Source organism: Mesoplodon bidens (genome assembly GCF_964165515.1).
Source record: "Mesoplodon bidens genome assembly, chromosome: 5".
In the NCBI taxonomy this organism is placed as follows: domain Eukaryota; kingdom Metazoa; phylum Chordata; class Mammalia; order Artiodactyla; family Ziphiidae; genus Mesoplodon; species Mesoplodon bidens.
The window spans coordinates 100,051,552-100,076,138 of NC_138161.1; the positions used below are offsets into that span (position 1 = coordinate 100,051,552).

Sequence of the window (24,587 nt, forward strand, 5' to 3'; positions counted from 1 at the left end):
ACAATTCAGTCCTGAAGCCATTAGATGGGGTAGAGCAAGGTACTTGTCCACAATAAGGTGGGATCCCCCTCAGAGACCCAGAGCAGGATGTCAGAACCTGATCAGGGTGAGGAGGGCATCTGTGTAGGAAGGTTGCCCAGCGTGAGGTGTCAGAGCCCAAGTGAAGTGAGGACATCCATGCATGGGAATGGCCTGCTGCAGGTACCAGAGACCCAACAGAGTGACGATGGTGTACCTGCAACAATGGGAATGGGAGTGCAGCCTGGTGTGGAGACTCAGAGCCCAAGCAGGGGGAGGGGGGCATTCCTGAGGGAGGGGGGCATTCCTGAAGAAGGGATGACCAGGACAGGGTGTTGGGCAAGGTTGGGGTGAGGAGGGCACTCACTGACGGGGAAGGGGGCAGCAACCCAACACAGTGTGTTGGAGACAAAGTAGAGTGAGAAGGGTATCTGAATGTGTAAGATGGCAGTGGCAACGGGGGACTGATCATGTGAATAAATATATTCGGGTAAATGGGAGCCAGGTTTCTTTCTCACAGCTGGAGAAGGAAATTACAAATATAGGAAGGGAGGGACTTCTCTGGTGGTCCAGTGGTAAAGAGTCCACCTTACAATGCAGGGGACGTGGGTTCGATCCCTAGTCAGGGAAATAAGATCCCACGTGCCACAGGGCAACTAAGCCCACGTGCCACAACTACTGAGCTCAAGTGCCTCATAAGCCCGTGTGCTGCAAAGTACAGAGCATACGCGCTCTGGAGCTCTCACGCCACAACTAGAGAAGAGAAAACCCGTATGCCACAACTAGTGAGAAGCCCACGTGCCACAACCAAGAGCCCGTGCGATGAAAGATCCCACATGCCTCGGTAAGATTCTGTGTGCAGCAACTAAGATCCGACGCAGCCTAAACAAACAAACAAACAAACAAATCCTTTAAAAAATATAGGAAGGGAGAAAACAAATGAACATTGAGACGCTGGATTAAAACTGGAGATATTAGTGTGGACTCATGGTTTTCAATACAAAAAGATGAACAACAGAAATAAGTACAGAATTAAGTGTGTGTGCAGCTCTGTCCCAGTTCTGGCTATGTTTTTTTAAAGATTATTTATTTATTATTTATATATTTTTAAATTTACTTTTGGCTGCGGGGTCTTAGTTGCGGCACGTGGGATCTTCATTGAGGCATGCAGGGTCTTTCATTGCAGCGCGCGGGCTCCTGTCTAGTTGTGGCACGCTGGCTTTAGGGCGCATGGGCTCTATAGTTGTGGCACGTGGGTTCCAGAGCACATGGGCTCTGTGGTTTGCAGCACGTGGGCTCTAGTTGAGACGTGCGAGCTCAGTAGCTGTGGTGTGCGGGCTTAGTTGCCCTGTGGCATGTCGGATCTTAGTTCCCTGACCAGGGATCGAATCTGTGTCCCCTGTATTGCAAGGCGGATTCTTTACCACTGGACCACCAGAGAAGTCCCTATTTTTTTAAACTAAGAATAGTTTGTCTTTATTTTTTATTTTCTTTCTTTCTTTATTTTTTGGCCATGCCACGCAGCATGCTGGATCTTAGTTCCCTGACCAGGGATTGAACCCATGCCCCCTGCATTGGGAGCACGGAGTCTTAACCACTGGACAGCCAGGGAAGTCCCTCTGGCTATTGATAGGGCCTTAGGGAAGTGACACTTCTACCCCAATGGCAATAAGCACACCCAGGGCCCAAATCTTAGCATCTAAATATCATTCTTCACTATAAGGTACAAGGGCTCCCTAGTGAAATAGCTGATTCTAGGACTGCAGGAGAAAAGATGCAAGGTGAGCCTGGAAATCTTGTACCTGAAAGCAGAGAAGTACTGAAAGAATGATTGGGACATGTGAAAAAGACACAAAAGTCAGCTTGAAGTGCTCCCATTGGATGAAGTAGGGAGAGTTTAGCATCAATATAAATAATGATAGGTATGGACTGTAATCCCTGAATAAAATAGAAAACCATGAATCCATACTGGTATGCATAAATACATGAATAAATTAAAAGTTGGATGAGAAATGAGATACATATTTTCAAAATGTTTCCACTCAAAACATTTATTCATTATAAAGGGAAAAAGAGTGACTTTACAGTAGAGAAGCCTGAGACATCACTTTTAATCAAGTAATCAAAGGAAACATCATCAGTAATATAAAATCAAAATCTTGTGCCACCCAATAGGATGCAATCAGAAGAACACAGCGTCAGAAATCTGTTGCATTTCTATACACTAACAACAAAATATCAGAAAGAGAAATTAAGGAAACAATCCCATTTACGATCACATCAAAAAGAATAAAATACCTAGGAATAAACCTACCTAAGGAGGCAAAAGACCTGTACTCTGTAAACTGCAAGATGCTGATGAGAGAAATTGAGGAGGACACAAACAGATGGAAAGATACATTGTGTCCTTGGATTGGAAGAATCAATATTGTTAAAATGACCATACTACCCAAGGCAATCTACAGATTAAATGCAATCCCTACCAAACTACCAAAGGCATTTTTCACAGAACTAGAACAAAAACAATTTTTTTAATTTGTATGGAAACACAAAAGACCCCAAACAGCAAAAACAATTTTGAGAAAGAAGAACAGAGCAGGAGGAATCATGCTCTCTGACTTCAGACTATACTACAAAGCTACACTAATGAAAATAGTATGATACTGGCACAGAAAAACAGACACGAGATCAATGGAACAGGATAGAAAACCCAGATATAAACCCACCCACTTAATGATCAATTAATCTACAACAAAGGAGACAAGAATATACAATAGGGAAAAGACAGTCTCTTCAATAAGTGGTGCTGGGAAAACTGGACAGCTACCTGCAAAAGAATGAAATTAGAACATTTCCTAACACCATATACAAAAATAAACTCAAAATGGATTAAAGACCAAATACTATAAAATTCCTAGAGGAAAACATAGGCAGAACACTCTTTGACATAAATCACAGCAATATATTTTTGGTTCTGTCTCCTAGAGTAATGGAAATAAAAACAAAAATTAACAAGTGAGGCAAACTTAAAAGCTTTTTCACAATAAAGGAAACCACAATAAAGGAAACCACAAACAAAACACAAACAACATGTGATCCTACAGACTGGGAGAAAATATTTGCAAACAATGCTACCAACAAGGGATTAATTTCCAAAATATACAAACAGCTCATACAGCTTACTATAAAAAAAAAAGAAAAGCAAAAAACCAGACAACCTAATTTGAAAAATGGGCAAAAAAAAAAAAAAATGGGCAGAAGACCTAAATAGACATTTCTCCAAAGAAGACATACAAATGGCCAACAGGCACATGAAAAGATGCTCAATGTCACTAATTATTAGAGAAATGCAAACCAAAACTACAATGTGGTATCACCTCACACCAGTCAAAATGGCCATCATTAAAATGTCTACAAATAATAAATGCTGGAAAGGGTGTGGAGAAAAAGGGACTTTCCTACACTCTTGGTGGGAATATAAATTGGTGCAACCACTACAGAAAACAGTCTGGATGTTCCTTAAAAAATGAAAAATAGAGTTGCCATATGATCCTGCAATCCCACTCCTGGGCATATATCCGGAGGAAACTCTAATTCAAAAAGATACATGCACCCCAATGTTCATAGCAGCACTATTTACAATAGCCAAGACATGGATGTAACCTAAATGTCCATCAACAGATGAAAGGATAAAGAAAGTGTGGTATATATATACAATGGAATATCACTCTGCCATAAAAAAACACTGAAATAATGCCATTTGCAGCAACATGGATGGACCTAGAGATTATCATATCAAGTGAAGTAAGTCCAACAAAGACAAATATATGATATCAATTACATGTGGAATCTTAAAAAATGATACAAATGAACTTATTCAAAACAGAAATAGACTCACAGACATAGAAAACAAACTTACGGTTACCAAAGGGGGACCTACTGTACAGCACAGAGAACTATATTCAATATCTTGAATATAGTATTAGGTAATAACCTATAAAGGAAAAGAATCTGAAAAAGAATATATATATATATATATATATATATACACATATATATTCGGATTACTTTGCTGTACACTTGAAACTAACACAACATTGTAAATTAACTATACTTCAATTAAAAATGGTTTAAAAATTTTTAAATATTTATTTATTTTCCTTTTTATCTTTTTTTTTTTTTTTTTTTGGCTGCATGGGGTCTTAGTTGCGGCACACAGGATCTTTGTGAAGCACGGGGGATCTTTCGTTGCCAGCGCGCGGGCTTCTCTCTAGTTGTGGCATGTGCAGGCTCCAGGGGGCGTGGGCTCTGTAGTTTGCAGCACGTGGGCTCTCTCTTTGAGGCGTGTGGGCTTAGTTGCCCCGCAGGATGTGGGATCTTAGTTCCCCAACTAGGGATCGAACCCGTGTCCCCTGCATTGGAAGGCGGATTCTTTACCATTGGACCACCAGGGAAGTCCCTAAAATTTTTTTTAAAAAAGAACACAGCATAGTTTCTGTGATTTTCCCTCCAAAGATGTGTAACCTGAATCTAATCATAAGAAAGTATCAGACAAACCCAAATTAAAGAACATTCTGCAAAATAAATATCCTGTACTCTTGCAAAATATCAAGGTCATAAAAGTCAAGAAAAGACTGAGGAACTGTTCCAGAGTGAAGAAGAGACTCCAGAGAGATGACAAAATGCAACACATGATCTGAGATGGATTTTTAAAATTATTATCATAAAGGACATTATTAGGACACTAGGCAAAACTGAAGCGGGGTTTGAGGATTAGATGGTAGAGATGTATCAATGTTAATTCCCTGATTTTGACAGTTGTGCCATAGTTATTTAGGAGAATGTCCTTGTTTGTAGAAACTACACACTATATCAAGAGTGATGGGACGTAAATTGGCTACTTACTTGTAAATGGTTGATGGTGGGAAGTTCTTTGTTCTGTACTTAAAGTTTTCTGTATGCTTGAGATTGTTTCAAATTAAAAAAAATATATTTTTTAAATATAAAAATAATATATGAATTGTAACAAGTTGAAGAACGCAGTGGTATATTCAAATAGTTAATATACTCCTCTCCCTCCTAATTCTAGTTCCCTCTTCCCTAAAGAAACTATTGTTACCAGTTTCATAGATATCTTTCCAAACTTTATACTCATATGAACATGTAAACCTATACATTTATATGTAGGGAAACACCTTCTCTCACCATGGCAGCCATTAACTCTCTCCTTAGTATCTTTCATTAATCAGAAATCCTTAATTTTTGTAACATTTTATTTTAGAGTAACTTCAGACTTGGAGAAATATTGCAAAATATTACAAAGAATTCTGCTCTTTACTTCAGCCAGATTCCTAAATGTTAATATTTTGCCACATTTGCTTTATCCTTCTCTGTGTTATGTGTATGTGGGTGTGTATATTTTTTCCTAAACCATTTGAGAGTAAGTTGCAGACATAATGTTTCTTTATTTCTAAGCACCCAATATGCTGTTTTCTAAAAACAAGGACTTTACTTACGTAGCCACAGTATAATTATCAAAATTGGGAAATAAACATTGATACAGTAATATTATCTAATCTATAGCGTTTATCCAAATTTTGCCAATTGTATCAGCAATTTCCTTTATATAAAAAGAAAAAAATACGTTTGATTCAGGATCACACATTGCATTTATCTGTCCTGTCTCTTTAGCCTTCTTTAATCTGGAGCAGTTCTTCAACCTTTCTTTATCTTTCATGACCTTAGCATTTTGGAAGGGTACAGGACATTCATTTTGAGAATGTCCCTCAATTTGGGTTAGTCTGGTGTTTCCTCATGATTAGATTCAGGCTGTGCATTTTGGGCAGGAATATCACAGAAGTGAGACTGTACCTTCTCAGTACGTCTTATCAGGAGGCATGTGATGTCAATTTGTCCCATTACTGGTGATGTTAACTTTGATTACTTGGTTAAGGTGGTGTCTGCCAGGTTTCTATGCTTTAAATTGCTATTTTTCCCTTTGTGATTAATAAGAATCTTGTGGAGAAGAAATACTTAATTTTTATAATATCAAAGTCATCAGTGTTTTGCAACAGTGATTTGTTCTTTTAAAATGTTTGAGTCCTTCCCCATCATCCTTAGGTAACAGAGATTTTTTGCAACATTGTTTTCTCTATTCATTGTATAGTTTTGTTTTTCTTATTTAGGTTGAATCCTCTAGAATTCACTATGTATGTGTTGTTGTATAAGAATATATTTTTTCACCTTTCTCTACATAATGAACCAGTTTTTCTAACATTATCTACCAAACAAGCTACCCTTTTCTCAGTGATGGTGGTGCCACATTTGTTGCATGTTATGTTCTCATTTATATCATATCATACATGAGTCAGGTTCTCTATTGCTCTACTTGTTCTTTTTGTTTGTTTGTTGTTTTGTTTTGTTTTGGCCATGCTGCAAGGCTTGCGGGATCTTAGTTCCCCAACGAGGGATGCAACCCATGCCGAGGTCCTAACCACTGGACCACCAGGGAGTTCCCAACTTGTTCTTGTAACACTACCATACTCTTTTTTTTTTTTTTTTTTTTTTTTGGTACGCGGGCCTCTCACTGTTGTGGCCTCTCCTGTTGCGGAGCACAGGCTCCGGACGCGCAGGCTCAGCGGCCATGGCTCATGGGCCCAGCCGCTCCGTGGCATGTGGGATCTTCCCAGACCGGGGCACGAACCCATGTCCCCTGCATCGGCAGGCAGACTCCCAACCACTGCGCCACCAGGGAAGCCCTACCACACTCTTTTGATTACTGTAGTCTTGTAGCATGTCTTGATATCTGATAAGGTAAACCCCACTCTTCCTTCTTTTTATATATTTTGCTAATTTTGAAACTTCAAATTTTGACTTTGCTAATTTTGAAACTGTCTCTCTATATATAGTGGAGTAATTTTATTACACTTTAGAAAAGCCTCATGGATTTTAATTGGGATTGCATTGAATGTACAGATTAACTGTGAAAAATTAACATTGTTAGTCTTTTAGCCATTCCGTCTACGACAATGGAGTATCTTTCTAGTTATTTTGATCGTTTTCTGTGTCCTTTGAGCTTTAAAGTTTTCTTCATAGAGGTCTCATGTGATCTTGATTAAGTAGATTCTTAGATAGTTTATAGTTTTTGTCATCATTGTGAAAGCATCTTTTTTATTGCATTTTCTACTTGGTTACAGCTGGTGTAGAGATATGCTATTGATTTTTGAAGATTGATCTTATATATGGCTACCTTGCTGAATTCTTTCACTAGTTGCAATGGTAAATTTTATGTATGCGTATTTTATCACACTAAAAATGGTAATGTAAGTTATACCTCAATAAAACTGACATAAAATATTAACTGGGACATTAATGGAGGCTAAAACTTGTAGGTAAGATTTTGATGAAGATCAGGATAGTTACATAGAATCAAACAATCTCTACAAAATAGTTACTTATTTAATTACAAAAAGAAAAATAGTAGCATTACAATGAACAAATCTGGCAACATTATCTGTGATAGTTCAGGCAAAATCTGAAGGAGTCTGTTAGAGAATCCCCTCTTGCTGGAGAGACCAGTCTTTTTATTCTATTCAGGCCTTCAACTGATTGGATGAGGCCCACACACATTATGGAGAGCAGTCTGCTTACTAACAGTTAACTAACTTAAATGTTAATCTTATCCAAACCCACCCTTCAAGTTGACACATGATATGAACTATCAACTAAATGCAATGTGTGATCCTGGATTGGATGGGGGAGGGGGAGTATTTATGAAGAACATTTTTGCAACAGTTAGTGAAATTGGAATACTGACTGTGGTTTAGATAATGGAATTGTTTCAATGTTAAGTTTCCAGAATTTGACAACTATTCTGTGTTTATGTAAGAGTTTGTCCTTGTTCTTTTTGTTTGTTTGTTTTTTAAAAAAATATTTATTTATTTATTTGGTTGCACCAGGTCTTAGTTGGTGCAGGCGGACTCCTGAGTTGCAGCATGTGGGCTCCTTAGTTGCGGCAGGCAGGCTCCTTCGTTGCAGCACACTGGCTCCTTAGTTGTGGCATGCGAACTCTTAGTTGAGGCATGCATGTGGGATCTAGTTCCCTGACGAGGGATCAAACCCAGGCCCCCTGCACTGGGAGCATGGAGTCTTATCCACTGTGCCACCAGGGAAGTCCCATGTCCCTGTTCTAAGAAACATACATTGAAGTATTTACGGGTAAAGAGGCACGATGTGAACAATCTATGGTTCAGAACAACAAATTAGGTTTTTTTTTTTGTGGTACGTAGGCCTCTCACTGTTGTGGCCTCTCCCGTTGCAGAGCACAGGCCTGAATCTAATCATGAGGAAACACCAGACTAACCCAAATTGAGGGACATTCTCAAAATGAATGTCCTGTACCCTTCCAAAATGCTAAGGTCATGAAAGATAAAGAAAGGTTGAAGAACTGCTCCAGATTAAAGAAGGCTAAAGAGACAGGACAGATAAATGCAATGTGTGATCCTGAATCAAACGTATTTTTTTCTTTTTATATAAAGGAAATTGCTGATACAATTGGCAAAATTTGGATAAACGCTATAGATTAGATAATATTACTGTATCAATGTTTATTTCCCAATTTTGATAATTATACTGTGGCTACGTAAGTAAAGTCCTTGTTTTTAGAAAACAGCATATTGGGTGCTTAGAAATAAAGAAACATTATGTCTGCAACTTACTCTCAAGCCACCTTTGCCCACTGGCTTGGCACTAGGTCTCCCATTCTACACCTGTTTCTCCACCTGTCCCGTTTTTTTGAGGTCAGCCAAGACTGATGGGAATTTTCAAAAGGAGGTATATTAAGAGATTTAGGAAATTTAATTGGATATTAGGTAAACTTACTGTGGTAATCATTTCACAATATATACATATATCAAATCATTATGTTGTACACCTAAAACTAATATATTGGTATATGTCAACTAGATCTATTTATTTATAAATTTTTTTTTATGGCCATGCTGTGCAGCTTGCAGGATCTAAGTTCCCCAACCAGTTGGGCTTCCCTGGTGGTGCAGTGGTTGAGAGTCTGCCTGCTGATGCAGGGGACACGGGTTCATGCCTTAGTCCAGGAAAATCCCACATGCGGTGGAGAGGCTGGGCCCATGAGCCATGGCCGCTGAGCCTGCGCGTCCGGAGCCTGTGCTCCGCAATGGAAGAGGCCACAACAGTGAGAGGCCCGTGTACCAAAAAAAAAAAAAAAAAAATCTTTAAGTTCCCCAACCAGGGATCGAACCTGTGCCCCCTGCAGTGGAAGCATGGAGTCTTAACCACTGGACCACCAGGAAAGTCCCTCAATTTTTAAAAAGATTCAGAAAAAAAAAGATTTAGAGAAAATCAAAGAGAAATAAACCAGGAAATAAACATTAAGGAAATTTTATTGTCTACTGTAGTAGTTTAAAAACAAAGGTTCAAGGGTTCTGAGGGTAGATCATCTGAGTTCAACATCCTGGCTCTACCACTTTACTAGCTTATCAAGAGCAAGTTACTTACTTTGTCTGGGCTTTGGTTTCCTCACCTGTAAGATAATAATAGTACTTGTCTCTTGGGCTATTTTAATCATTAAAGGAGGTGATGCATGCTTAGTGCAGTGCCTGGCCAATAGTAAGTGCTTGCCACATATTAACTAAGAGAAAGAAACCAATGCACACCTACTTAGCCTTTCCTTAGTCCCTCTAGCTCTTCATGTTTTGACGAGCTGATCCCTCTGCTTGAAACATCTTCCTCTTTACTGCTTAACTCCCATTTAGGACTCCACTTAAACGGCACCACCCTTCAACCACCAGGTTAGGTACCCCTCCTATAAGGTCTCAGTTAAAAGCTTTTGTAATATCCATTATATCCCTGTAATGCAGCCGTCATCCTAGCCTACTGTAACTGTGTGTTTGCCTTCTTCATCAGAGTGTGAGCCTTTCAGGACAGAGGCGATGCCTTTGTAGCTCTATATTCCCCACGCCCTCCCCTATGCCTGGCACATAGCGGAGCACTCAGCCTCCAGGCCATTCCTTAGCCCTGCCTAGGATCTCCTCCACCTCCTGAAATCTGGTTCTGTGACCCTCTGGGTCTGTGCTGCCCCTTCCAGCCCTTAGCTGCCTGCCATGCTGCGGCCCCACCACCAAAGTGCCTCCCAGCTGGGCCTCAGAGCCCCTCCACAGAGCCCCCCTCCTCCCCAGAGCCAGGCAGCCTGCACTGCCCTGCCCCATCCTGCAGAATGCTTTACACCTCCGGCCAAGCTGCTGACCTATCTTAGACAGCCTTCCCAGCAGGATCTCAGGGCTGGTCCAGCTTCCCAGGAAAGCTTGGCTTCTACCAATGTGTTGTCTAGTCTCTGACCAAGAAACCATCCTCCTGGGACACTGTTTTACATCCGAGCCCTCCTCAGGACCCAAGACAAGGACCTCTTTTTCCATTTCCGTGCATTTGAGACCCTTTAATGACTGCTCCTTGCAGCTTCGTATTTGTACAGGTGGCTCTTGGCTCATTTGCAGAAGGGGCAGAGCACAAAACCCCCATGGGGAGGGGGTCGCTGCCTGGACTGTCGTGGGCCAGGGCTGGACCTGTCCGGAGACCGGGAGCACCTGGAGGGCCCATCCACCCACCCACCATCTACTCGTTCTCCCCAAGCCTGTTAGAGGAATATTCACTCTGAACGAGGCTGGGGGAGGGCTCAGCAGAGAAGGGAGGAGAGGGGGTCAGTGGAACCAGGGCTCAGATAGTGTGAAAAGAACGGGGCTGGGGACTTCCCTGGTGGCACAGTGGTTAAGAATCTGCCTGCCAATGCAGGGAACACGGGTTTGATCCCTGCTCCAGGAAGATTCCACATGCCACAGAGCAACTAATCCCGTGCGCCACAACTACTGAAGCCTGTGAGCCTAGAGCCTGCGCTCCGCAACAAGAGGAGCCAGCGCAATGAGAAGCCAGCGCACCATAATGGAGTAGACCCTGGTCACCACAACTAGAGAAAGCCCGCATGCAGGAATGAAGACCCAACGCAGCCAAAAAAATTTAAAAAAAAAATTTTTTTAATTAGAAAAAAAAGAAGAACAGGCTGGGACTTAGCTGGAGCTCCCCGTGAGCTGGATCATTGTGATGGTGGCTATGCCTCCTGTATCATCCCTGTGCATTTCCACCCATGAAGTTCCCTGGGAAAAGGCCAAGCTATCTCCACCACGCTAAGTGGTTCGAGCAAGGGAAAGGGCTGGAGTGGAGGGTTCAGGTGCTCAAGGAGGCAGGGGATCCCCCCTGGGACCAGCATGGAGATAGTGACTGGAATCAGGATACAGTAAATGGGGAGGGGTGAGAACCCTGAGCCTGACTTGAAGCCCACTCCCTACTGGCTGCCCCCCACTCCCAGCTCTCCTCAAGCTCTCTTGGCAGAATCTGAGTGTGGCCTCTCCAAGAAAGCTTGCATGGGTGACCCCCAAGATGGTCACTTTCCCAGGGCTCCCAGACTCTCCCTCAGGGATCCTGGGGAAGATTTTACAGACTTCCCTAATCTTTTGCAGCATAACACTGTCAAGTGCACGAAATTTCAGCCAGTAACAAAGGAACCTGATAACAGGCAGGGTTGTTTTCTCCTACAGGTGCTTCAGTGATGGGGTGAGAGGTCACTGCTACGATGGAGGCAGTCTGCAGCCACCAGAAGGCTCTGCAGGCCGAAAGGCCTCACTCCAAGGTGGTGGGCAACTGAAGGTACCCAGAAGTTATAGCTTGAGAGGGCGATCCTGCCTACCCTCCCCATCCCCAGAAAAAGTGGGGAGATGGCACAGCAGTGGTGGGAAGGTTGGCTGTTGGAGGGGGGCGAACTCCTTCAGTGATGGGGATTCCCTGCTTGGAGTGAGTGGTCACGGAAGTGATCACACTAGCTGAAGACACCTGCAGGGATGGGGGAGGGGAAGGTTTCTGCAGTGAAGTAGCGCTTTGCACAGGAAAGGGTCGGGCTTCTTGGGGGCTCGGGGTTTCTATGGTGATGGGGCCCTGGGGTTCGCTGCAGTGATGAGGGTCACTGCAGTGACGAAAATCTGAGCCATTGTGGGGGTGAGGGGTGAGGGGGCAGGGGTGGGGTAATATCGGGATAGCTGTGGTTGCTGCAGTGCTGGGGTGGGGGGACTGAAAATTGAGCCCCTCTGCTGCACTTGCAGAGCCCCTCACTTCCTGAAGGACGGAAAGGGTGGGGCCTCGAAGGCCTCCGCCCGCACTGATGGGGGGCTGCGCGGGGCGAGGACGCGGTTCCTGCACTGCGGCGCCAGGTCTGGCTGGAGCAGCCGGCGCTGGCGCGGAGGCGGTACCGCGCCCGAAGGGGGCGGGGAGCAGCAGCCCCGCCGCAGCGACAGGCGGGCCCGAGGCCAGCTGGAGGGGCCGCCTTCCGAGCGGGGGCGGGACCAGCACCCACCGGGCCGACGCCCCTGGGCGGACTCAGAGCGGTCGCGGCGGGCGCCCGGCAGGTGTCCAGACTGAATGTGGCCCGGGTCGCAGAGGCGGCACCGCCTATCCTGGTCCCGTCGTGGCACCCAGAACTCCGCAGAGGACGCGACGGTGAGGCTGGGGCTGCCTGAGGGGAGGGGGACAATCCCCAGACCCGGCCCGCAGCATCCCTAGACAGTTCGGCTGTGCGGGCGGCGGCGACTGCAGCCCCCATTCCCAATCCCAGATCACTTCTGCCAGGAAGGGGAGAGGTGCCCTGGACGGATGCCAACTAATCCCTCTGCCCAACACCTCTCCGGGTCTTGCCTCCGTAAGACCCCCTCCTTTCGCTTCCCGTCTCGTTCTTCCCAACCCAATGCCCTCCACTCCGGCCTGCAGCCCGTCTCAGCGCCCCTGTCAGTTGAGGAGCCCGAGAGAGAGAGAGAGGGACTGCGGCCCTTCGGCTCCCCATCCCACCCCGCCCCCTGCTATCCCTTGCTGGGCTGGGGACACCCAGAAGGATGCTGGCCCTTTAAACCCTTGCTCCCCACCCAGAGCATCTTCCATCTCTCCACCCGCGCCACTTCCAACAGCTGGCAGCCGCGGGAAGCCCCGGGGGGCCGGAAGGTACTGGGGTGGCGGTGAGGCCCGGGAGGGTGTGATGGAACAGCTGCGACACTACCCACCCCTCCCGCCCCTAGAGGAGCCGGCGGCGGGACTGCTGGGCGCCCGTAGCTCCAGTTAAACATTAACCCTCCGCTCCCCGGGTCCCCGTGCTGCCTGGAGCTGCGCTCCGCCTCGGATTCCCAGGTAACCGGCGAGGATGCCCATCCCGCCACCCCCGCTGCCTCCCTCCCCTCGCCACCTGTCCGCCGGGCGGGGCTCAGCCTCGCGCCCCCTGCAGGTCCGCGTCCCAGCGCCGGAGTTAGAGCCTCCCCGCCAGCTTTCAGGAGGGTGGGGCGGAGCGCCCTGAACTCACGCTGCGCACCCCTCATCGAGCACCCCCTTCCACCAGAGGCACCATGCCCGGCCTGTACTGCCCCTCCAGCTGGACGCCGCTGCCGCTCACGGACTCCTGGGTTCGGGCCTGCGCCAATGGACCCTGCCTCAGCCTGCGGGCCCGGCTCACCTACCACAACCCACAGCCGCAGCCTGTGGACGGTGAGGCCCGGGTGGGGGCGCAGGGTGGTGGCCAGCGCAAGCCTAGCAAGGTCCGACATCGCCTGTGCCCCATCCCGCCCCAGGCGTGTTTGTGTACCCGCTGGCCGAGGCCGAAGTGGTTTCGGGCTTCGAGGCGGAGGCCGCCGGACGGCGCGTCTCCTTCCAGCTGCAGAGCCGGCGCCGCTCGCAGGCCTCTTGCTGCCGCGCGGTGGGCCCCGCGCTGGGGGCCTCAACACCCCGCCGCTGTGCGCAGGGTGAGTCCAGGGCGCTCCCCGCCCCATCTCCCTGGAAGCAGCCGCACTTTAGTTCCTGCACCCGCTCTGCATCCCGCCCCTCTCTGTCCCCACTCCAGCCACTGTTTTTTTCATTCATTGATTCATCCCTTTATTCCACAGTCGAGGACTGGGTCCCTGACGTGGGCCAGGTGCTGGGGGAATGTGAACCAGGCCTGACCCGAGGTTTGCAGCCAGGTAGATAGACAAGGCAGGCAGTCCACACGTCTCTCTCTCCCTCTGGACCTTTAGCTCCTGAGCCTGGGACAGGGTTTTGGTCATCTCGGAGTCCCAGAATCCCAGCATCTGGCACAAAATGTGGCACAGAGAGGATCAGTGAGTGCTGGGGGAGGGGGTGGAAGCCCACCCCTCTGCTAGGTTTTCTGGCTTGCACTTCATTCCTTTATTTATTTGTACATTCACTTGATTACTGCACATGGGATTTACCATCTGGGTGAGAAGAGGGACAGAATTCAGTGGTGTTGAGAGTTGGCACAAGCCCAGCAGGTAGTTAGAGGCCAGAGTGAGCTCTGGGCTGAGGCCTCAAGAAAATTCCAGAAGGAAGTAGAGCCAGCATTTGACTGAAAGGAAGGGTGGGATGTAGTGATATGGAGAGGAGAGGAAAGGCACTCCAGGCAGGAGCAATTGTGTAAGCAAAGGCTTCGAAGTAAGTTATACTGGGTGATGGTAATAAAATACCTCATGTTTATAGTGATTCACAGTTGACAAAGCCCAGTCACTGATGTCACCTCATTTGAATCCAGAGAGGTATGTAATGCAAGTGTTGTTCTCCTTCCCCCTTTTATAGGTGACAAAAGTAACAGCAACAGTCTCTTAAACGTTGGATGCTTCGTGTATATCATCTCATTCATTCCTCACCACAGTCCTTGACATATAATTATGACCCCCATTTTATAAATAAGGAAACCAAGGCTCCTCTAAACAAGAGAGTTACCAAAGGATAGAATTAGAAATCACAGAGTGGAGACTCAAAACCTGACACTGTGCTCTCTTCACTGTATCAGACTGTCCCAAGCCTCAGCTGCCTGGGATGGAGGCTCCTTTCTTCCTTCTTACCTTCCTTCTTTTCCTTCCATTTTTTTCTTCCCTTCATTTATTCAGCAAGTATTTTTCAAAAGAATAGGTAAATGATTATTGCGGGGAAATGAGGTGAAGTGGGGCTGTAAAGGTAGGCTGGGGCCAGACCATGTAGGGCCTTGACCATCACTGTATACACCTGGCCATTTTCCCTTTAGCAGCAGTGGTGATGCCCATGACTCCACCCGTCCCCAAACAAACCACGATCTAAGTAAAATGATGTGCTTGGTATGTAAATGTCCTCTAGCTAGCTTCCAAATAGATTACAGTTCCTGAATTCCTCTTGGGTAGAAAATTCTGGAGCCACACCTAGTGGGCAGTGGGGAGTCCCTGACTGTTCATGAGCAGGGAATTTGTGAGCAGGTGGGTACCAGGCTATGGGCGATGTCAGCGAGGGTTCTTTAGGAAGATGAGGCCCAAGGGTTGAACAGGCTGGAGCAGGTAAAGAAAGAGAGGTGGAGGGTATAGGTCCCCCAGGACCTTAGGGGTGGTGTGGACATGCCCCCTTCTCCTCCTCTGCCCTCTGTTAGCAGTGATGTCACTGCTGCCTTTCCTAATGACAGCCAGCTCCTTCTACCATCAACCTGCCTCTCCTTCAACCATCGTTCATCTCATGCCTCCATCCTGCATCACCAGTGCATTAGCCCAGCATCCCTCCAACCTCACAAAATCCCCCTTGCCCAAGCTCCCCTGACTCGGTGTCTGCTCCCACCCCCAGATTCCCCCATCTCGTCTGCTTCCAGCCCCCTCTGACCCCTTTCCTCACTCATCATAGGTCATCTTGTCTTGGATCTGGCCCAGGCCCGGTCCACACTGGTGCTGCCCACAGGCCTCATCGCCGCAGCCGGCACCATGACAGTGACCCTGCGCAGCAGCCGGGAGCTGCCCTCCAGGCCTGACGGGGTGCTGCGCGTGGCCCTGCCCTCCGTGCTCACCCCTCTGGCCCCGCCAGGCCCGCTGGGGCCCCCCAGGCCTCCGGGGCTCTGTGACGACAGGTTGGGCCTATGGTGATTCTCTTCGTCCCTCCCTCGGCTTCTCTGGGTCTAGTGCGGGTGAGGGGGCTTTGGCAGGGTGCCCCGGGGGATGGGCAGGGTGGGGAAGGGCTAAGGCCAGTCAGCCAGAGGGGCTAGGGGCCCTGGTACTGGCCCAGTGACCCTCCTTGTGTTCCTTTCCAGCCCCACCAGCTGCTTCGGGATGGGCAGCCCTGAGGGGGATGGGCCGGCCTGGGAGGAGCCAGCTGCCCCTCGGGACGTGTTCTCAGGCCCTGCCCGTTGCCCAGCCCCGTACACCTTCTCCTTCGAGATGCTGGTGACTGGGCCATGCCTGCTGGCAGGTGGGTGCCCCTCCCAGCATAGCTGACTGGGAAATAACTGAAGGCTCAGGGATGGGAGGAACACAGGACAAAAAGAAGACAGGGACCTAAACCTTAGGAGCCGCTAGTCTCACAGGGGGATCACCCCCTCGCCACTTCCACACAACAAACACACCCCTAGGTTTGTCAGTGTCATTTATTTATACCCCACTCCACTCGCCAATGAGAAGAGAGATGCTTACAATGAGACTGGTCCAAGTGATGAAGTGGAGTTTTCTTTTGCACGAGGTGGACCAGGATGTTAAATCAGCAGTTGGTTGATATAGAACTGTTTGGCCAGGCAGGATGCACCTGGGAATTCTGCTCCCAGTCCACGAAGGCAGGTAAATCCCCCCTTGTCCACTCCATAGCTTGGACTCTGAGAGCTGAGCTGAATCAGTCATGATCCCGGCCCCCACCACTATCGCCTGGGAAGGTGATAGTTGTGCTCTTAGTACTGGCTTGGGGTGGGGCAATCATCACCTCTCCCTGCCTCTACATCCCTCAGGTCTGGAGAGCCCCTCTCATGCTCTGCGGGCAGATGCCCCCCCTCATGCCAGCTCTGCAGCCACCATCTGTGTCACACTGGCAGAGGGCCACCACTGCGACCGGGCCTTGGAGATCCTGCTGCACCCCAGTGGTGAGAGACTGGGACACACAGTAGGTCAGCTCTGACCTGCTTCAGGACCACCTGGGTAGCATTTTTCAAGTGTAGATTTCTGGACCCTAAGCCAGACGACTGAGTCATTTGTGAGGGTGGGCCTGGTGGTACAGGGAAGCCGGACCTGCAAAGTTCTCCCAGGACAGTGGGCCTGAGCAGTTGGGGTCTAGAGACATGGACTTCCCTGACAGAACTGTGTCCCCTTCTCCCCAGAGCCCCACCAGCCACATCTGATGCTGGAGGCCGGCAGCCTGAGCTCAGCAGAATATGAGGCCCAGGTGAGGGCCCGCCGGGATTTCCAGAGGCTGCAGCGAAGGGACAGTGAGGGGGACCGGCAGGTATGGCTGCCTGGGGTCCTGGCCTGGCCCCTGGCCCCACTGCTGGCTGTGTTAGTGCAGGAGGAGCAGGCGGGCAGGCTTCCGTTGGGGTTGGCAGGGGGCGTCTGCTCTCAGCAGGAGCTCTCAGTAGCTGCCACCACCCTCCCAGAGGACTGATGAGTATTTTCACAGGAGGGCCCAGTCAAGTGTCCCTGGAATGTGTCTCGGAGGATTGGGGGCAGGACTGACCTAGGCAGAGGACAGCCACTTGTCTCTGCCCTCGCTTTTATTCAGATGACTACAAAGGGTGCCCCCTCTGGGTGGACTGGATTGAAAAGGTCTCCGGGGCTAGGTCCTGCTGCCAGCCTAGGTCGGAGTTGCCCTCAGCCTGGCCCAGGATGACTTGGGGCTCCCGTGCTCAGGTGTGGTTCCTGCAGCGACGCTTCCACAAGGACATCCTGCTGAACCCCGTGCTGGTGCTGAGCTTCTGCCCGGACCTGAGCTCCAAGCCTGGACACCTGGGCACAGCTACTCGGGAGCTCCTCTTCCTGTTGGATGGCAGCAGCATGGCACACAAGGCCTGTGGGAGCATGTGGTGTGGGCAGGCCTGGGGTGGGTGCAGCAGTGGGTCTGCGGTGGGCTGGGGGGCAGCCTCCCGAAGACACACACACACACACACCTCTCTCTCCTTCTCATGCTCATACATACATGCATTTCTCCCAGATTCCAAGAGCCTCTTTCATATGTAAAGTTACATTCAGTCACACCGACTCTCAAACCCAAGGATTCACATACGCCTCCAGGGTCACATACACAATCGTCTCTCACACAGAGTCTCCCTCACGTGCCAGGGTCTCACTTGCAGTCTCACACCCACAGGGCCTCACCCAGATTACCCCTCGTTTCACACACGGCCTGGAGAAAGCAAGCAAGCGATCTGGCAGCCCTTGTTCTCTTCCGGTGCCAGTGGGGCCTGCCTCACCCTGCCCTCCCTGGCTCTCTCCAGGATGCCATCGTTTTGGCTGTGAAGTCGCTCCCGCCCCAGACACTCATCAACCTGGCCACGTTTGGCACATTGGTGCAGCCCCTTTTCCCAGAGAGCCAGCCTTGCAGTGATGTGAGTGTGGCCCGGGGCTTTGAGGGCCTAGCCAGAGGCGTCTCAGCCAGTGTGGCCCAGCCCATGTCCTTTTCCTCCAGGAAGCTGTGCAGCTGATCTGCGAGAGCATTGAGATGCTGCAGGCTGCGGGCGGCCCCCCGGACGTGAGGTCTGCGCTGGACTGGGCCCTGGGGCAGCCCCAGCACAGGGCCCACCCTCGGCAGCTGTTCCTGCTCACCGCTGCCTCGCCCATGGCTGCTGCGACCCACCAAACCCTGGAGCTCATGAGGCGGCACAGGGGGGCAGCCAGGTAGGATGGAGTGGGCACAGCCAGGCTCCTGAGATTGGCCTCCCAAAGAGGCTCCGGGAGGTCACGGCTGCTCCCCTTCTCTTGTCAGGTGCTTCTCCTTTGGGCTGGGGCCTGCCTGCCGCCAGCTGCTGCAGGGTCTGTCTGCCCTCAGCAGGGGCCAGGCCTACTTCCTGAGGCCTGGGGAAAGGCTGCAGCCCATGGTGAGCTTGAGCCTGGGCCCTGTTCCCTATTCGTCCAAGTCCTCCTCCCAAGTTGCACTGAGTCTGAAACAGAACCTGGTCAGGTCGTGGGGTCTCCAGGCACCCTGCTGTGGGGTGCTGCAGGAGGCCGGAGGTGTGGGGGACATGGCCTCTGACTGCTCCCCAAATCTTGCTCTCAGTTTTGTCCGGGTACTAAGCCATATCTTTGAAAAGTCTTGCCTTATCCATGTGGCACAGTTCAGGCCAGGAGAAGCACCGAGCCCTGAGCACTGAACACTCAGTCCCCTTGCTTGTTCCTACCCCCATTCCTTCCCCCAACCCCAGCCGGACCCTGCTCCCCTCAGCCAGGGGCTGGGTAGATGGCATCAGCAGACGGGCAGCCTTCCCACTCTGTTGGCTGTGTGGCACCTCTTTCTCTCCCATGGCCTCCCTCTGGTCACTCCTCACAGCTGGTGCAGGCCCTGCGGAAGGCACTGGAGCCCGCGTTGAGCAACATCTCTGTGGACTGGTTTGTGCCCGATGCGGTGGAGGCACTGCTGACGCCCCGGGAGATCCCAGCACTCTATCCTGGGGACCAGCTGCTCGGTTACTGCTCGCTCTTCAAGGTGGACGGCTTCCGGTCCCGCCCCCTAGGGGTGAGCCTGGGCTGGGGTTTGGGAGGTGGGCCTGGGGTGGCTGAAGCCCCTGCATCTCTGCAAAACCCATTTCCTATTCCCTGTGCCTCTCTCTGCCATACGCTCGTACTGCTACCCACTAGACCTCCTTAGAGACCATACTGGGTCCCTCAAGGTGACTGCAGCCTGCCTCCCTCATAAGGTCTTCCACTGAGCTGTCCTGTAAAGTGCTACCCTTGGTCACTAAAGCACACAGTTACAGAGAACAGCGCCAGCATAGTTTCAAGGTTTTTGTCGAAACTTGCTCATTACTTCACACAGTGCCTGCAAAAAGCACCATCTGGATTATTTCCTGTAACATTCAGGAACAGACAGAGCATTGTCTAAATGAAATCTCAGATCCCAACTCTGCCATGTACTAACCATTTGATTTTGGACAAGTCACTTAAACTCTCTGAGCCCATTTCCTTGTACTGATTTTTTTCATAAGGTTGTAATTAGAAGTCATAACGTGTGCTCTTGGTAGGATACTTAACACATACGAGGAGTTGGAGAAATGATTGTCATTTTTATTATGAAAAGCTTTATCTCTCTAGAAGAACCAAGTATGCTTCCTCCTTTTTGATCAGGAGAGATGTATAATGGACTGTTTGTCTTTTTCCCTGGCTGCCAGGAAGCTCAGGGCCAAACCTGAAGCTCAGCCACAGCAGCTCTAGTAACCCTATGGTCAGCATGTATGCTTCCTCTTTCCTTAGTACTGGGTTTTCACTTCTGGTTTATTATCTTTATTGCCTCTTGCAGTGAGCCATCTTAAATCCTGTTTGGAAAGAGCTAGTGTATAACTATAATCAGTTGTTGTTGTTTTTTCCCCCAACGTCTATCCCTCTCCAGGGCCAAGAGCCTGGCTGGCAGAGCTTGGGCAGCTCCGTGTTCCCATCCCCAGAGGAAGCACCATCTGCCACCAGCCCTGGCACTGAGCCCACTGGCACCTCAGAGCCACTGGGAACAGGCACTGTGTCAGCAGAGCTGTCCAGCCCGTGGGCTGCTGGGGACTCAGATCGGAGTGAGTGCCTGAGTGTATTTGTGTTGGAGGAGGAGTGGGCAGTGGGAGGGGCCAGGGCTGGGATCTATTCTCCTGCCTCCCAATAGGTACTGATGCTCTGACAGAGCCAGTCACGGACCCTGGACCTAACCCCTCTTCTGACACAGCCATATGGCGCCGCATCTTCCAGTCCTCGTACATCCGGGAGCAGTATGTGCTTACCCACTGCTCTGCCAGCCCAGAGCCAGGCCCAGGCTCCACAGGCAGCAGCGAGTCCCCCGTCTCCCAGGGCCCTGGGTCCCCCGAAGGCAGTGCTCCCCTGGATCCCCCTTCTCAGCAGGGCTGCCGCAGCCTGGCCTGGGGAGAATCTGCTGGCTCCCACTCCTGCCCCCTGCCTCCACCCCCACCGGCTCCAGTCAAGGTGAGATTCAATCCATATCCATCTACCATGTATCCAGCAAATATTTATTGACCATTGGCTGTACGCCATAAATCGTGCAGTGGTTACTATTAAGTCTACCTGAAGAAATAGATGGGTAATGATGGTATAATGTATAATGATGATACCATGCAACATACATTGATGAGCACAGGGATGTGGCTTTATGGGGGTTCAGAGTCAAGGTGACTAACCCTGTCTGAGGGAGTCAGGAAAGCAAGAGCCACCTCTGGAAGAATAAGAAGTTAGCTAGGCAAAACGGGAGAAGACATGAATAAAAACAGACAAGCAATAACCTCAACTGAGACATAGGCATGGAGTGAGATGACGATGGGAAGGGGGTCAGGGGCCAGAAGGAGTCTGGCCTCACCCCTAAGGGTGGTGAGCAGCCATCCAGGGTTTCAGCAAAAGGGGCATGTGGCCAGCTGTGTATGTATGTCTGATGGCCAGGAGCTCTGCATTCCTTGACCATTGGACCCCTCCCCCACCCCTCCACCCTTCGCACATGCAGACTGGGGCCTTGAGTGCTGAGGTCCTGGGCCGTCGACGCAGAGCAGCTCTAACTGGCCGAAGCCTCTCATCCCCCCCAGGCCGGGTGAACTCAGTCCCTGGCCATCTCCGGCACCCGTCTCTGGGTGTAGCACCAGATGGGCCAGGCCCTGAGCCAGGGCAGCTGCTGGGACAGGGCCTGGATGACTCAGGTAAGGGTTATGGGGAGCCAGGTTCCGACACCAAGTAGACCTTGGGGAGGTGGAGCCCAGGGCACCCCACTGAACCTGCTCCTACCATCGTCTCTCCCCAGGAAACCTGCTCTCCCCAGCCCCCATGGACTGGGACATGTTGATGGAACCACCCTTCTTGTTCACGGCTGTTCCCCCCAGTGGGGAGTTGGCCCCTCCAGCAATACCACTGCCTCCCCAGCCTCCGCGCTGCCATGTGGTGATCCGGGCCCTGTGCGGGGAGCAGCCTATGAGCTGGGAGGTGGGCGTTGGGCTGGAGATGCTGTGGGGGCCTAGGGATGCTGGCTCACTGCCTCCGTCACCCCCTGAAAGCGGAAATGCTTGGGACCAAGCACTCCATCGACTGACAGCGGCTTCCGTGGTCCGGGACAATGAGCAGCTGGCTCTCCGAGGACGGGGCGAGACCAGGGCTGACCAGGGTGAGTTGCTGGTGGCCCCAGTCAGGGCTCAAGGAGCCTGTATGGGACAGAGAGTGGCAGAAGCATAGGTCTGTGGGATCACCCGCTATACCTCACCTTGCTCACAGGTGATTTGAGGCGGCTCACCCACATTGTCAAGAAAAAAAAATTAAGCAGCGCAATGGGGAAAGAAGGGATAATAAAAGGAAGCAGAGAATGAGATTATATCAAAGATGCACACCATGAGGTTTTGTGCCCTTGCAAGCATGGGACCCCAAACTGGCAAGCGTCCTAGCAGCCAACAGAGAGGGAATTTCATCTTGTAATGATTCACAGTGCCCATAACATAAAAACAAATCTGTCATTTAGGAAGATTATTAAATAAAGTTAAAATGTCAGTTCTTCAGTTGCACTAGCCACACTTCAAATGCTTAATAGTCACATGGGACTAGTGGCTACTATACTGGATCATGCAGATGTAGAACATTTCCATCATTGCAGGAAGTTCTGTTGGGCAGTGCTGAAATGAGTGGATGGAAAAGGTACCACAGTCAATGCCTCCTCTGGGCTCTATCCAGAATGTTAAATTTGTGGGTGGCCAGGGGCCTAGTCTTGGTACCTTGAGTGTTCAGCCTAACCACTTCTTGTCAAAGCTGAGTCTGAGCTGACCCCGAGAAGGAACTCCACTCTGTTCAAAAGTGGACAGAAGGCAGGGAATTCCCTGGCAGTCCAGTGGTTAGGACTTGGTGCTTTCACTGCCAGGGACCAGGTTCAATCCTTGGTCGGGGAACTACTAAGATCCCGCAAGCCTGGAGGCACGGCAAAAAAAAAAAAAAAAAAAAAACGTGTACAGAGGGAGAAGCTATGGGAGCACTGAGATTTTTTTCTGTGAAGCCCTTTGTAGAGAGTGGGTGCTGGGAGTGCACCCCCCTCCCAGTCAACATGTGGCCCCTTGGTTTTGCAGGTCATACCCGGAGGTCCTGGCTCCGAGCCCTTCAGACAAGCAAGGTCAGCTCTGCCCCCTCCTGCTTCACCTGCCCTGTAGCTGTGGATGCTACCACCAGAGAGGTCCTACCTTCAGCCCTGCAGGTGCACAGCTCAGGTAGGTAAGGTCCCTTTCAGGTGACCTCCCAGGTGCCGGTTCCCATCTCACTGGCCACACGCCGAGACATACCTCACCCCTCTCTTCTGTGCCCCTGCAGAGCCAGCCGAACCCCCAGGCACCCCTCCTGCCTCTCAAGGGCATCTAGATGCAGCTCCTCTGCCCACAGCCGTCCACTCTAAAGGTAACACTCAAATTTGGGTAACTGGTAGGGACCAACCAGGCTTAGGGACCACCACTGAATGGCTCCAGTTCAGGACTTAAGGGAGGCTCTCTGGCAGGCAGCTGGGAGCCGGACCAAATTGGCAACTCCAGTTCTGCTTTGGGGGACCGCGCAGCCCCCATCGGAGGTCCTCATCGTCTGCCCCCCGAGCATTCCTCTCGGCTCAGCCTGGGCCGTCGGAAGGCCAGAGGCCCAGACAGCCATAGACTCTGCAGCCCCAACACGGGCCAAGCCAGTGACAGCAACAGTGAAGGCAGCAACCATGACTACCTGCCCTTGGTGAGGACTCGGGAGGTGGAGGGTGGCGCTGCCAGGGCCAGGGCACTGTCTCAGCTCGATTCTCCCCCCACCTCCTCTCTCCTCAGGTGCGCTTGCAGGAGGCGCCCGGCTCCTTCCGCCTAGACGCGCCCTTCTGCGCAGCAGTGCGCATCTCACGGGAGCGCCTGTGCCGCGCCTCGCCCTTCGCTGCGCATCGCGCCAGCCTCAGCCCCACCTCGGCCTCCTCTCCCTGGGCACTTCTAGGCCATGGTGCTGGCCAGGGTGACAGTGCCACGGCCTCTTGCAGCCCGTCCCCCAGCTCGGGCTCCGAGGGTCCAGGCCAGGTGGACAGTGGCCGGGGCTCAGACACCGAGGCCTCGGAGGGGGCGGAAGGGCCTGGTGGTGCCGAACTGCGGGGCCGGACTTGGGCCACTGCTGTGGCGCTTGCGTGGCTGGAGCACCGCTGTGCCGCGGCCTTCGGTGAGTGGGAACTGGCGGCAGCTAAGGCTGACTGTTGGCTGCGGGCCCAGCACCTGCCCGACGGCCTCGACCTGGCCAACCTCAAGGCCGCAGCCCGGGGTCTCTTCCTGCTGCTGCGCCACTGGGACCAGAACCTGCAGCTGCACCTGCTGTGCTACAGCCCAGCAAACATGTGAGGGTCACCGGTTGCTCTGGCTGGCACCCCCCAAGAAACTCGTCACTGCCACCCAGAGCCGGCCTCTTGGTGCTGGGAAGGGGTGGGCTGGTGACAGTCCGCCCCTACTGCTTCTCATTCCCTTCACAAAATCCACTTGCCCCACAGAAAGTGCCTGCCTGTGCTCTCTCCTGCTCCTTCCACCCCATGCC

The 24,587-nt window shown here is 50.7% G+C and overlaps 1 protein-coding gene across 2 annotated transcripts; it reads left to right on the top strand.

Moving 5' to 3' along the window:
• Positions 1-13,329: 13,329 nt before the first annotated feature.
• VWA5B2 (von Willebrand factor A domain containing 5B2) lies at positions 13,330-24,571 on the top strand. Of its 2 annotated transcripts, none has more exons than XM_081235481.1 (19): positions 13,330-13,620; positions 13,704-13,874; positions 15,766-15,997; positions 16,166-16,323; positions 16,850-16,981; positions 17,216-17,340; positions 17,742-17,897; positions 18,326-18,436; positions 18,517-18,725; positions 18,814-18,925; positions 19,375-19,560; positions 20,431-20,602; positions 20,689-21,002; positions 21,532-21,721; positions 21,823-22,179; positions 23,123-23,260; positions 23,361-23,444; positions 23,518-23,762; positions 23,849-24,571. In XM_081235481.1, the coding sequence occupies exons 1-19, from the start codon at positions 13,482-13,484 to the stop codon at positions 24,395-24,397; spliced, it is 3,780 nt and encodes a 1,259-aa protein (XP_081091607.1). In that variant the 5' UTR covers positions 13,330-13,481; the 3' UTR covers positions 24,398-24,571. The 2 variants fall into 2 exon arrangements, with proteins under 2 accessions (XP_081091607.1, XP_081091608.1); XM_081235482.1 differs by having other exon boundaries at positions 15,766-15,985.
• Positions 24,572-24,587: the final 16 nt, after the last annotated feature.

Excerpts from the sequence above, each read along its gene's own strand:
- VWA5B2 (XM_081235481.1), top strand. The coding sequence starts at position 13,482 with ATGCCCGGCCTGTACTGCCCCTCCAGCTGGACGCCGCTGCCGCTCACG. Across the intron at positions 19,561-20,430 it reads TCCGGTCCCGCCCCCTAGGG|GGCCAAGAGCCTGGCTGGCA; the intron begins GTGAGCCTGGGC and ends ATCCCTCTCCAG. Across the intron at positions 23,445-23,517 it reads CACAGCCGTCCACTCTAAAG|GACTTAAGGGAGGCTCTCTG; the intron begins GTAACACTCAAA and ends GCTCCAGTTCAG.